This window comes from Cebus imitator, unplaced genomic scaffold (genome assembly GCF_001604975.1).
Source record: "Cebus imitator isolate Cc_AM_T3 unplaced genomic scaffold, Cebus_imitator-1.0 Scaffold277, whole genome shotgun sequence".
Taxonomy (NCBI): Eukaryota; Metazoa; Chordata; class Mammalia; order Primates; family Cebidae; genus Cebus; species Cebus imitator.
Genome location: NW_016107592.1, coordinates 2,351,046 through 2,365,761, shown reverse-complemented (window position 1 = coordinate 2,365,761; position 14,716 = coordinate 2,351,046). Strand labels below are relative to the sequence as shown.

At 43.4% G+C, this 14,716-nt stretch overlaps 1 protein-coding gene across 2 annotated transcripts in view; it reads left to right on the top strand.

Annotated features, from left to right (window-relative positions):
- The first annotated feature begins 2,569 nt into the window (after positions 1-2,569).
- AGO4 (argonaute RISC component 4) overlaps positions 2,570-14,716 on the top strand; it is a 48,158-nt gene continuing 36,011 nt past the window's right edge. Inside the window, exons 1-3 of one of the 2 annotated variants that reach the window (XM_017501088.2) lie at positions 2,570-2,994; positions 8,595-8,760; positions 11,141-11,261. In XM_017501088.2, the coding sequence (XP_017356577.1) occupies positions 2,976-2,994; positions 8,595-8,760; positions 11,141-11,261 (306 nt within the window). In that variant the 5' untranslated portion in view covers positions 2,570-2,975. The remainder of the gene's footprint in view (positions 2,995-8,594; positions 8,761-11,140; positions 11,262-14,716) is intronic. The other variant, XM_017501087.2, reaches the window with a different exon arrangement.

Below are 14,716 nucleotides of genomic sequence, written 5' to 3'. Positions count from 1 at the left end.
CCTGGAGTGAAACATAAGACCAGGAACTGAGTTAATTACACCCCCAACGGAGGCTCTGTGGTGGTCTGGCCAAATGGCAAATGGTTTTAAAATGAGAATAAGGATTCAAGGTTCTATATGATAGGGGCATATATACTGTCAATTCTTCACTCATGCCCTACCCTGTCCTGGAGGCATGTGGGGTGTGGGAGAATGAGCAGCAGAGAGAGCTGCAGGGGAAGTGGCATTCTGGGTCATGGCTTCTCAGCCACAGCAGGAAGTGGAGGGAGGGCTTGCTGAGCAGGCTGAGGTTTAGGGGAGTTTATTGACTACAGAAATTTGGTTTGGGAGAGTTCGGTAGGAAGAGTTTCTGGGAAAGGGACAGTTGGTTTCTGAGTGGGAGTGAGCTTTGAAATGAGAAGGTAGATGATCAGAGTGATCAAGAATCACTGTTGATGGAGGGAGACTTCGATCCCAACTGGAACTATGGGATAAATAAATTTCATACTCCAGTTTCTGAAGCTAGTGGTAAAACGATTTTCAGTCCAGGGAACAAGCTGTAGTCTCTGCTCAGGGTGGCAAATAGAATATGGAGAAATTTTGTTAGGAAGTAGGGCTGGGAAAGTCAGCCACAAACCAGGCTATATGAGACACCAGCATTGTTTAAACTGTAGGAGGAACAGCGTGAAGTGAAAAACTTGACCTCTAGTTGGTTTTTCTTTCTTCTTAGCTGTACAGCACTCCGATCATTTAGTAAATACTTTCTCCCTTTTGAACTTTCTGTCCCCTCTTACTATTTCCAGTTAATATCTGATTTAACAGAGAGGCAGTATGATGCTGTGAAAAGAATATAGAATATGGTATCAGTGGACTAGAATTTAGGCACCAGATTAAAAGTCCCAGTTCCATAGCCAATCAGGGAGAGAATCAGTCAGGACTGAAATGCAAGATTTAGAATTCCAATTTTTCCATGCTTCACTGCAGCATCATATAATGCAAAGCCCGACTTAGTTAACTTCCCTGAGCTTCAGTGTTATCATCTATACAAATCCCTTTCTTAACAATATCTACCTTACCGGTGGTTGTAAAGATTGAGTGACATGAGAAGCCCATAACACAATGCGTGGCCAGGGTGTGATGCTAATATTTTTTATGAATACATACAAAAACTACCTGGCTCTATGACTGCACATGGCAGGTGCTCAAATGAATATCCCACTACACATGCCAGAGGCCTACATTTTCCCCAGCCTCAATTACTTGTATATTGAAGTTCTAACTCTAGTATCCCAGGATGTGACTGTAGATGGAAACAGGGTCTTCGAAGAGGTAATTAAGTTAAAACAAGGTCATTAGAGTGAGCCCTGCTCTAATACAACTGCTATCCTTACAAGAAGAGGAAATTTGGACACAGATGCGCACAAAGGGAAGACCATGTGAAGTTACTGGGAGAAGGCCACCATCTACAAGTGCCAGAGACAGGTCTCAGAAGGAATCAACCCTGCCTACACCATGTCCTCCAGAGCTGTGAGAAAATAGATTTCTGTTGTTAGCCACCTAGTCTGAGATACTTTGCTATGTTATGCCCTAGCAAAGGAATACAACATACACACGCTCATTGTACCTTTTCAACTGGTGGGCAAGGGGCTCCTTCATTCTGCTAACTAGAAACTGCTTCTTGGCCTGTTGTTAATGTTCTCCCACTCAAAGTTCTTACTGAAAGCCCTAAAGATGCTGGGCCTGATGGGCTGACCAAGCTACCTTGGAGGTGGTGCTACTCCCTTGGCTCTTGGCTGCTAAGGGGAAGGCATCTAAGACAGCAAGACCTTTTTTTTTTTTCCTTGAGACAGAATCTCACTCAGTCCCCTAAGCTGGAGTGCAATGGCATGATCTCGGCTCACTGCAACCTCCGCCTCCTGGATTCAAGCAATTCTCCTGACTCAGCCTCCCAAGTAGCCGGGATTACAGGCGCCCGCCAACACGCCCGGCTAATTTTTTGTATTTTTCGTAAAGACGGGGTTTCACCATGTTGGCCAGGCTGGTCTCAAACTCCCGACCTCAGGTGATCCACCCACCTCGGCTTCCCAAAGTGCTGGGATTACAGGTGTGAGCCACCATGCCCTGCCAAGACCCTTCTCTTCTAAAGTGACTGGTGATTTGCTGACCTGAGGCGCTTGTCATGGGACCAGGGAGGGAATGCATCATTTATCAGGGTCCATTCCCGTGGTGCCTTCCGGCTGCACGGAGAGGGACGAAGTTGGGTGTGTGGTATTGGTTGAAGGGATGAAGAAGGACTGCTGCGTCTAAGGTGACCCCAAAAGACAGGATGACAGAAGCGATCTGGGGTGGGAGGAGGGAGGAGAGGTGGCTCCTGTGAATTTCAGTACACTTTCCACCCGCAGAAGTGGAAAACTGAATCTGGGTCAGCGAGACTGGAATCCAGATCTTTTGCCGGATGCCCTGGGGGGATGGCATGTAGCCCCCCAAGAGCCGTTAGCCACCGGACGGCCTCCTCGGGCGGACGGGGCAGAGCGGGACAGCGGGCGCGTGCCCGACACGTTCACCGGGGACTGCCCCCTCCGGGTGCGCGCTCGTCCAGCCGACCTGTCTGGCCCCACGCCGGGCTCGGTGGATCCCCTTGCCCGGGGCCGCGCACGCCCCCTCCGCCCGCTGGGACCCCAGGCCCGCGTACCCCGCGCCCCCTCCCCTCCCGGCGGGTGCACGCGCTGGCTCCCGCTCCCGCTCCCGTTGGTGGCGGCGGCGGCAGCGGCGGGGATTGTTTTTGTTATCGCTGAGGCCGGAAGAGCCGCGGGAGCCGGGTCCCTGTTCCCGGGCCGGGAGCCGCCGCCGCCCCCTGCCCAGCGCCCGCGTCTCCGCGGCGCCACCCCAGCGCCAATATTCCGGAGATCAAGCGTTACGCGGCGGCGGCGGCGGCGGCGGCGGGGCCCGGAGCGGGAGGCGCCGGGGACCGGGGCGAGGCGGCCCCCGCCGCCGCCATGGAGGCGCTGGGACCCGGTGAGAAACGAGTTCGGGTCGGGGCGGGACCCGGGGCCCGAGGCCGGTAGCCAGGACTTTCGCTGCCCGGTCGCCCCGCCGGGTTCGGGCCGCCAGGCCTCTGGGAAGGGGACCCGAGCCCTGTGGCACGAGGCTGTGGGAGCTGACCCGGGCCTTGGGGGGCGGTGACCGCGACCCAGCCCGGAGCCGGGGTGGATCCCGAGGTCTGGCGGGGAGGTTCGGGAAGGTGACCCTTGCCGCCAGGCGGAGACCAGACTTGGCCCCACCTCAGGGAGATGGTTTGTGCCCGGGGTCGCGGCGAGGGTAGTTTGGGCCTCAGAAGGGGCGATCCGCTGCCCAGTGCATGCGGAGACCTGGCCCAGAGCAGGAAGGGCCCCGCCACCTACTACCAGCTGATAGTCCTGGTTTGGGGCCGCACCCCTATTTTTCTTTGCACTGGCAGACGGTCCAGAGCCTTCAGAAGAGGAAGAAGAACTTCACCCGAACACCTCTCATGATCTCTGAAGGCCAAGGGACAAAATGCCCACCCTTTCTGAAAGGCCCTGATGTCCCGAAGTACATGGTCCTATGCCTCTGTCACCCAGTCTGTGTGTTAGTCCCAGAGTGGTCCAGGCCAGCCTTTGAGTGACAGAGGAGTTGACTGTCAGTCTGCTCCAGCACAGGCTTCAATACCCTGCGTTCTCTTCTAATTGGGTTATGAGTGGTTGTGAGGATCAAATGAAGGAGAAAGTGCTTTGGAAACTGTAATTTGTTGTGGATATGGATGGCCTCTGGTTCTCTCACTCTATCCAAATCAGGGGAACCATTCCAGGCTGTAACAAGTGCCCTGAGTATTGGGGCCTGGTGCTTCCACCTCAAAGCCCAACAGGTTTCTAATGCCTTAGCTAAGTAGGGCAGGGTTTAGGGGCTATGGTAGAATTAACTTTAATATTCAAACCTTACCTACATAATGGACTTAATCGTAGAGTGTTTCATCTTTTTAGTGCATAGAAAATTTGGGTTGCCATTTGAGTTTGGAAAGTTGGCAGGTATGTTGACTTAGCACTTGTTTGCATAGCTGAGTGATTAAACCCCACTCTAATTTGCTTCTTAAAGTATTGTTTAAAGGCCCTCCTAATCAAATTTCATCTGCCTTTTAAGAATAAATTGACTTGTCGCATTAATATTACTTGATAAACTTCAGTGTATTATGCTAGGTTAACTTCAGGTATGTCCCCTGGCTAAAGACATGATCAGGTCTTTAGGAATGTAACAGACTTCTGTTCAAATTCAATCTAGTAATGTAATAGTTATATGACCCTGGGCAAATTACTTAATTTCTTTGAACTTTCATTTTCTCATCTATAAATGGAGGGTAATAATAATTATGTTCTGTAAGATTGTTGAGAGAATGAAATGAGTCTGTACGAGAAGTCTTATTACAGAGACTAGTGCCTGTAGATGCTCAACAAATGTTTCTTCCCTCCCCCTAGTAATTCGTAAATGAAGCAACTGTTGCATTTATGAGCTGGTATCATAAGAAACTGTAACTGTGTGCATAAACTGAATTTCATTGAAAGGATCAACCTGGTGATGTTAGGCACTGCCCAGGGACTCTATTTTCTTTGGGTTTGATTTTGGCTTTCGAAGGTTTGAGAACTTAGCAGTTCACTCAGAATTGTTCAGATTGTGGAAAATTAATTCTCACTAACCACATTTATACGACACTAATGAATAAGCCAAAATGTCACATAGATCTTTTCTGCTGAGTGGAATATTTTCCTGTCTGCTCTCTAGCAAACTCCTTTTTTGGTGTTGCAGTACCTTAGAAACCCAATCAATAAGTAGCTGCCTGCTAAGCATAGAATCAAAGGAAAGGGAGTTGATCATCTTGTGGGATGATTCATCCAGGCTGTTTTAGAACCTAGAGAATCTCCCTGCTTCTCTGGCAGAGCACACCTGGATCTAGTGCTTTGTACCCGCCTTACTTTAACAGTCCCTGATGCATTCTCGTCTTGTTCTGTCCCCCTCATCCCCCAACCTGGTTCAGTTTCTGACAGCACTCAGAAATGTAATTAATTAGATTACCACTTATTCTGGCAATTGTTGTTTGCAGTACTTTATAGTTTGTAAAGTGCTTTTATAACTATAAGCTCATTTGATCCTCTGGGAGGTAGGCAAGGCAGGTAGCTATCCCATTTTACAGATGAGAAAAGTGAGGTTCAGAAAGGATGAAGTGACTTCATCAGGGTTTCAAAAGGCCAAATGGTGAAATAAAGACCAGAGTTTGGGTCATTTGACTTCTAACCTAATCATCTCCTCTTCATTTAAGGCTGACTTCCTCTGTTCTATGTTAAGTCACATTTGTTGCCCTTTCAGAGAATGCAGTTATCTGACTTTGTCACCACATTTTGGGGATACCCCAAAAATAAAACTCAGGGACTGAACTGGTCTCAAACTCCTGACCTCAGGTGATCTGCCCACCTCAGCCTTCAAAAGTGCTGGGATTACAAGCATAAGCCACTGTGCCCAGCCTCTTGCAACTTTATGAAGTGAGTTGCTTAAGTATATCTTGAAATATGCAGAGTTGACTTATTTATATGATTTAATTGGGTTAATTCAGTATGTTTATCACCTCTCACATTATTTACGATTTACTTCTTACCTTGTTACCTTGTTTGTAATTGTCTTATCAATTGTATTGATAGGTCCCCTTGTACACTAGAAGTAGAACTCAATGCCAAGCAGTAAGAATACTTTTAGTATAAATTATGTGCTTTTGCTTCATTAAAAAATAATTGTCAGCTGAGTGCGGTGGCTCATACCTATAATCCCAGTACTTTGGGAGGCCAAGGTGGGCAGATCGCTTGGGCCCCAGAGTTCAAGACCAGCCTAGGCAACATGGCAAAACCCAAAACCCTGTCTCTACCAAAAATACAAAAATTAGCTAGGCATGGTATCCCAGGCACTCGACAGGGTGAATTGTGAGGATTGGTTGAGTCCAGGAGGTTGAGGCTGCAGTGAGCCATGATTCAGCCACTGCACTTCAGCCTGGGCAACAGAGCAAGACCCTGGCTCAAAAAAAAAAAAAAAAAAAAAAAAAAAAAAAAAAAAAAAAAAAAAAAAAAAAAGGAGAAGAAGAAAGAAGAAAGAAGAAGAAGAAGAAGAAGTAGAAGAAGAAAAGACAAAAGAGAGAGAGAAGGAAAGAAGGGAGGAGAGAGATTTTTTATTATTTCTGTGTTTAGATTCTATCTGGGATTATTGATACTGTTCAGTTCAACATTTATTGAATTCTTACAACATGATGGCTGTTGCATTAGATATTGAGAAGATTAACAGGAGGTTCATTTCTTATAAGAGCTTGTAGTCTAGTGGAGGAGACAGAGTAACTTAACGAGAAGTGGTTTCTTATACTTGCTTTACATGTTCCCCTATACAGAGAGTCTTTTGAACACAGACAACAGATCCTCTAGTCTGGGAGAATAAGGAAAGGCTTTCCAAAGAGGTTACATCTAAACCAAATTCTGAAGGATAAGTAGAATATAGTGGGAAAATGAATGATTAATATGTAAAACTATTTTTAATACTTTAAGTGTTAGAATATGGTGATCTGTCACCATAAATATCATAATTTGCTCAATTTTCCTAAGTGATATTGGACCAGAACAACTTCTTTTTGTTATTGTTTTTTTTAGACTGAGTCTCCCTCTGTTGCCCAAGCTGGAGTGCAGTGGGGGCGATCTCTGCTCATTGCAACCTCCACCTCCCAGTTCAAGCGATTCTACTGCCTCAGCTTTATGAATGATGGGATTACAGGTGCCCACCACCATGACTGGCTAACTTTTGTATTTTTGGTAGAGATGGAGTTTCACCATGTTAGCCAGGCTGGTCTCAAACTGCTCACCTCAGATGATTTGCCTGCCTTGGCCTCCCAAAGTGCTGGGGTTACAGGCGTGAGCCAACATGCCTGGCCCAAATAACTTGCTTCAAAGTTTTCTCTCCTTAGTGAAGCCTTTGTTCTCAGCGAAATGCCATTCCAGTAATAGTTACTGTTGTAACCTTCCCTTGTAACCACAGCCCACTTTGCTCAATGCTTATTCATACCAGAAAAGATGTTTATTGTTTAGGCCAGTATCCACTAGATATTATCATCAAAAAGGCATAGGATTTTCTCTAAACAAGTGTCTCCCAGACTATGCGCCACAAGATCCTTTTCTGCTGAGTATTAATAGATTTTCAAATCTTAAAGAGAAAGAGAGTTCTGTAGGGTGGGGGCTGGGGAATTAGCTAATTGATGAGGTAAAGTTAACCAGGTTTATTACATGACTTTTTAGAAAATTTAATATGATAATGTATATTGAAATTTTTGAGGGGAGAGAGTGTGCAAGGTTTCTTTAACTTGGAATCTTTTCTTTTTAAAAATAGCTTGGAAAGGTTACTCTGTCTACATCAGGGTTTCTCAACCTGTTTCTCAGTATTATTGATATTTTTTGGACTGGGTAATTCTTTGTTGTGGGGGCTGTCTTATGCATTGTAGAATGTGTAGCTGGATCCTGGGTCCTTTCCACTAGATGCTAGCAGCACTACTTAGGTTGTGACAACCAAAAATGTGTCCAGACATTTGCCAAATGTTTCCTGGGGAACAAAATTGCCCCAGATTGAGGACCACTGGTCTAGACTGTACATTCCTTGAAAGAAGGGGCTCTGTCTTCTTTCTGAGTCCATAGCACAGGTTAGGCATGTTGTAATTGAATAAATGTCTGTGGAATAAACTAGCCCTTATGAGCCAGAAATCTCAGATTATCTAGGTTCTAAAAATATCAAGTTATATAGGAGAAGGTCTAGCTTTATTGGTATTGTTTCACTATCAAAATTAGCAAATAAATTCATAATAGAGCTGTGGTTTAATCTTCTCCTATATGTACAATCTATAATAATGCAGGCTAATTTGTAAGAGATTAATAAATAATTTCCAACTCTGGGAATGGTGGCTCCCAGAGTTTAGAGATGGTTTTAACAATGCATATAATTTTGTAAGCCTAGCTATAGAACTACTAATGGTCATGCAAGATTTTATACTGTAGCCTGTGTCTAAGAGGAATTCATCATTCTAATCTTGATGTCCTCATATTAAAAGTAATAGCAACATGGCAAAATATTTAGAAATCTAGAGAACCTTAGGTCAAAAGACATCTCAAACTCTTTAGAGTACATACAGTGAATAATAAGATCTCCATAATTGCAGCCATCATCATCATCATCGACAACAAGAAGAATAAATAGCACAGCAGGCCAGGCATGGTGGCTCACACTTGTAATCCCAGCACTTTGGGAGGCTGACGTTGGCGGATTACGAGGTCATGAGTTCGAGACCAGCCTGGCCAACATGGTGAAACCCCGTCTCTGCTAAAAATACAAAAATTAGCTGGGCATGGTGGCAGGCATCTGTAATCCCAGCTACTCAGGAGGCTGATGCAGGAGAATAGCGTGAAACTAGAAAGCGGTTGGAGTGAGTGGGGATCAGCCACTGCACTCCAGCTTGGGAGAAAAGCAAAACTCTGTCTCAAAAAAAAAAAAAAAAAAAAAAAAGTAGCACAGCAAATGTCTTTCAATCTCTTTAGGACCTCCGGCTAGCCTGTTTCAGCCACCTCGTCGTCCTGGCCTTGGAACTGTTGGAAAACCAATTCGACTGTTAGCCAATCATTTTCAGGTTCAGATTCCTAAAATAGATGTGTATCACTATGACGTGGATATTAAACCCGAAAAACGGCCTCGTAGAGTTAACAGGTAAGGATTAGAAAGAGTGGACTTCTGTATATTTAAGTGTATGCAATTTATTTCTGTGTCATATTGTTCTCTAAATTCATCCAACATGTAGCGTTTGTTATTCTCTAAGATAATAGGCTCCTTAATAGCAGGTTTGCCTCCCAAATTACAGGTGTGAGCCACCGCACCTGTCCCAAGAAAGTTTACTTTTTTTTTTTTTTTTTAAGATGAGAGAAATTAGAGCATATTTGTAGGCTGAAGGGAGTAATCCAGTAAAGAGGAAAAATTCGATGATGTAAGAGAGAGGACAATTCTTGGAATGATATCCATGAGTAGGTCAGGGTTATGCCTAACACAGTATAAATAAATAAATATTTGGTGTATTTGCTCGCTTAGCCACTTTTTGAGGGAGGTATTATTATTACCGTAATTTTACATATGAAGAAACAGACATGTGAAAGATTAAGTAACTTGTCCAAGGTCATGCAGTTCTGCCACTTAGTCATTGTGTGACCAGGGACAGGTCACTCGACCATTCTGAATTTTTCTTTTCTTTAATATGAGTATCATAATCATTTTCCTACTTGTTTCACAAGGTTGCCGTGAAGATTAAATGAAAATAGAGGTGAAAGTAGCTCTTCACTGTAAAACTCTTTGGTCATAATTTAAGAATATAAGATGAGAAATTACTCTTTTCTAGTATGAAAATGTATAGTTCTTAAGTTAGCTCTTTAAAATGGAGAATGTACGATAGCACATCTCTCCATCAATTTTTTTCAGTCACATGATTTGGTTTGTAAACATGACTTTCCCACAGATTTCATTTGTAGTAATATAAATGTGTTAGCTTGTTGTGATGTATTTTGGCTTTTAAGATATGGTTCCCACACATTAAACTCATTAATGTTGGTAAGTCAAAGCACCTAACTTTTCATTGACTCTAGCATTCAAACATCTCACAAACTCGGGTCTGTCCGTATCTTAAACTCTATACACCACTTTCCTTGCCACTGCATTTATTCCACGGCCTGCATACAGTATGATCTGGCATATATGCAAGAACACTTAAGTAAAGCTCTGCATGCTTGATTGAGAAAAAGACTTTCATTCTAAAACCAAAGAAGTTATATTAATAATCTTTTTGGAATGAGACTGTTTTACAACATTCCCTCGTCTACACTGCTTGGAATAAGACAAGAACTTTGGAATAAGACAAGATAGTATACAGAATAATAAATCACTAGCATTAGGCAAAGGGGTGACTTACTTATTTCAATGTCATGCATCTTAGATTTACTGATCCTCAGATTTTTGAATTCCTGCTGATTCTCTTTCCCAAAACCAGTATACTTGAATAAGGATGTTGATTTTTTTTTTTTTTTTGAGACAAAGTTTCACTCTGCCACTCAGTCTGGAGTACAGTGGTGCGATCTCGGCTCACTGCAACCTCTGCCTCCTGAGTTCAAGCAATTCTCATGCCTCAGCCTCCCAAATACCTGGGATTACACCATGCCCAGTGAATTTTTGTATTTTTTTTTAGTAGAGACTGGGTTTCACCATGTTGGCCAGGCTGGCCTCAAACTCCTGACCTCACGTGATCCACCTGCCTCAGCCTCCAAAAGTGTTGGGGTTGCAGGTCTGAGCCACCGCACCCAGCAAGGATACTGATTTGATGACAAACTTGTCGTCATTCAGTGATGTACATCCATGTCAAACTCCCTCCCTCCCTCCCTTCCTCTCTTCTTCCCTCCTTCCCTCCTTCCCGCCTTCCCTCCTTCCTTCCTTCCCTGCTTCCCTTCTTCCCTCCTTCCCTCCTTCCCTTCCTTCCTTTCTGAGTTTCACTCTTGTTGCCCAGGCTGGAGTGCAATGGCACAATCTCTGTTCACTGCAACCTCTACCTCCCAGGTTCAGGCGATTCTCCTGCCTTAGCCTCCCAAACAGCTGGGATTACAGGCTAATTTTGTATTTTTAGTAGAGTCAGAGTTTCACCATGTTGCTCAGGCTGATCTCAAGCTCCTGACCTCAAGTGATCCACCCACCTCAGCCTGTCAAAGTGCTGGGATTACAGGCATGAGTCACTATGCCCAGCCAGGTTATTCTTATAAGGCTGTGTTTGTCATAGGAGAGAATTTTGGAAAGAGGAGATTGAAAGAATACCATAAATGTTATTCTCTTTTTCTTTTTATTCCCCACTTCTGATATCATATTGTTGTTTTTGTATATTTGTCGCAACCTTTCTTTAGTCAACTATTTTTTAAAGTACTTGAATTAATTGTAACCTTAACTCTTACTTTTTCTAAGTAATATTGAACTGAAATTTAAATGATTTAGGTATGATGATGCTTTTCTTACTGTTCACCATTTCTGAAAGCTAATTGCCATTATCTCCATTACTGTGAAGGGAGGTAGTAGATACAATGGTGCGGCACTTCAAGATGCAAATATTTGGTGATCGGCAGCCTGGGTATGATGGCAAAAGAAACATGTACACAGCGCATCCACTGCCAATTGGACGGGATAGGGTAAGTGTTAAAAGCAAGAAATTCTTAGTTCATTTAGTAGTAATTTACATGACAAAAATGTTTCCTTTTCTTCCCAACACACCCAAAAATGATGTTTGAGGTGATGATACCCTAATTACCCTGATTTCATTATTACACGTTGTGTACTGATACCAAAATGTCACATGTACCCCAAAAATATGTAGAACTATCACATATCAATTTTCAGAACTCTGTATGTGAGCAGAAAGAAAAGTTTCTCTAATAACACATCAATTCTTAGGGTTTTTTGGTGTGTTTTGTTCTGTTTGAGATGGAATCTCATTCTGTCACCCAGGCTGAAATGCAGTGGCGTGGTCTCAGCTCACTGAAACCTCCCCCTCCCAGGTTCAAGTGATTCTCCTGCCCCAGCCACCTGAGTAGCTGGGATTACAGGCATGTGCCACCACCCCTGTCTAATTTTTTTTTTCTTGAGAGACAGTCTTGCTCTGGTGCCCAGGCTAATGTGCAGTGGAGCAATCCCGGCTTCTCCAACTTCCACCTCCTAGGTTCAAGTGATTTTCCTGCCTCAGCTTCCCAAGTAGCTGGGACTATAGGTGCATGCCACCACGCCCAGCTCATTTTTGTATTTATTTTTATTTTTTATTTTTATTTTTTGAGACAGTCTTGCTCTGTTGCCAGGCGCCAGGCTGGAGTGCAGTGGCGCCATCTCAGCTCACTGCAACCCCCGCCTCCCGGGTTCAAGCAATTCTCCTGCCTCAGCTTCCCAAGTAGCTGGGACTACAGGCGCATGCCACCATGCCCAGCTAATTTTTTGTATTTTTAGTAGAGACAGGGTTTCACCATATTGACCAGGATAGTCTCGATCTCTTGACCTTGTGATCTGCCTGCCTCTGCCTCCCAAAGTGCTGGGATTACAGGCATGAGTCACTGCGCCCGGCCTTTTTTAATTTTTTAATTGTACTTCAAGTTCTGGGGTACATGTGCAGAACATGCAGGTTTGTTACATAGGAATACACATGCCATGGTGGTTTGCTGCATCCATCACCCCATCATCTACATTAGGTATTTCTCCTAATGTTATCCCTCCCTCAGCCTTCTGCCCCCCGACAGTCTCCAGTGTGTGATGTTTCCCTCCCTATGTCCATGTGTTCTCATTGTTCAACTCCCACTTATGAGTGAGAACATGCGGTGTTTGGTTTTCTGTTCTTGTGTTAGTTTGCTGAGAATGATGGTTTCCACCTTCATCCATGTCCCTGTAAAGGACCTGAACTCATCCTTTTTTATGGCTGCATAGTATTCTATGGTATATATGTGACACATTTTCTTTATCCAGTCTATCATCGATGGGCTTTTGGGTTGGTTCCAAGTCTTTGCTACTGTGAACAATGCTGTAATAAACATATTTGTGCATGTGTCTTTATAATAGAACAATTTATAATTCTTTAGGTATATACCCAGTAATGAGATTGCTGGGTCAAATGGAATTTCTATTTCTAGATCCTTGAGGAATCGCCACACCGTCTTTCACAATGGTTGAACTAATTTACACTCCCACGAAGAGTGTAAAAGTGTTTCTATTTCTCCACATCCTCTCCAGCATCTGTTGTCTTCTGACTTTTTAATGATCACCATTCTAACTGGTGTGAGATGGATGGTATCTCAATGTGGTTTTAATTTGCATTTCTCTAATGACCAGTGATAATGAACATTTTTGTATTTTTTAGTAGAGGCAGGGGTTTCACTATATGTTGGCCAGGCTGGTCTTGAACTCTTGACCTCAGGTGATCCACCTACCTTGGCCTACCAAAGTGCTGGGATTATAGGCATAAGCCACTGCACCTGGCCTTTTTAATTTTAATTTTTATTTTTAGTACAGACAGAGTTTCACCATATTGGACAAGCTGGTGTCAAACTCCTGACCCCAGGTGATCCACCCGCCTCAGCCTCCCAAAGTGCTGGGATTACAGGCATGAGCCACCGTGCCCAGCCAGAGTTGTTTTTATAGTGATAGATTTGTTATTCTGTCCATATTCTGTTGTCTCAGTTAACTGATAATTGAAAATGAGAGCCGGGCACAGTGGCTCATGTCTGTAATCCCAGCACTCTGGGAGGCCACGGCAGGTGGATCATGAGGTCAGGAGATTGAGACCATCCTGGAAACATGGTGCAACTCTGTCTCTACTAAAAATACAAAAATTAGCCAGGTGTGGTGGCACACGCCTGCAGTCCCAGCTGCTCAGGAGACTGAGGCAGGAGAATCATTTGAACCCGGGAGGTGGAGCTTGCAGTGAGCCAAGATCGCACCATTGCACTCCCTCCTGCCTGGGCGACAGAGTAAGACTCCATCTCAAAAAAAAAGAAAGAAAATGAGATGAGCATTAGGATTTAGGTGGATTATGTCACCTTTATATAATTTCTCAATTAACAATGTACTTTAAGAAAGTATTACCTGAATCTGAACAACAGGGTTTTATAATTATAGAAAACTATATAATACCCACTTATGAAAATAGATTATAGTAGCACAATACTTTTTTAAACATTTATTTTTTTTAATTAGAAAAGTACTGTGTGAACATATGCTCATCATAAACTTATCCAGACAATCTAGAAATGCTGTGATTTACTGCCTGCCCCACTTATCTGCACCCTCAATTCCATTTTTCTTTTCAAAGGAAACTACTATAGCAGTTTGGTATGTATCTTTTTAGGTGTTATGTATATTAGCAATTTATACATATGTTTATGTGCATTCTTATTGTTTTGCATGTCATTCTATGATTTGCTTTTCATTTAACAATATGCCTGAAAGATCTTTCCACTTCTGTACATTTATATATACCTTATTTTTTCCAAATTTAAGTTTTTTATTGTTGTAAAATAATATATAACATAAAATTTATTATTTGGGGCTGGGTATAGTGCTTCACCCAGCCAAAAGTCTCAGTGCTGTGGGAGGCCAAGATGGGAGGATTACTGGAGGCCAGTAGTTTGAGACCAGCCTGAGCAACATAGGGAGACCCATCTCGACAAAAAGTTTTTTAATTAGCCAGGCGTGCTGGTGTGCACCTGTAGTCCCAGCTACTCGGGAGGCTAAAGTGAGAGGAACCCTTGAGTCCAGGGCTTTGAGGCTGCAGTAAGTTATTGTTGCACCACTGCACTCCAGCTGGATGACAGAACAGGACCCTGTCTTAAAAAAAATTACAATTTTATGTTACAGTTTAATGGCATTATGTACATTCATATTGTTGGGCATCCATCATCACTATCCATTTTCAGAACTTTTTCATCATTCCAAACAGAAACTCTGTGCCTATTAAACAATAATTCCCCACACCCTACTGTCCCTGGTAACCACTATTCTACTTTCTGTCTCTATAAATTTGACTATTCAATGTACTTTTTAGAAATAGAATCATGAAATATTTGCCTTTTTTTTATCAACTGAAGATAAAGAGGATTAGGCTGCCTTC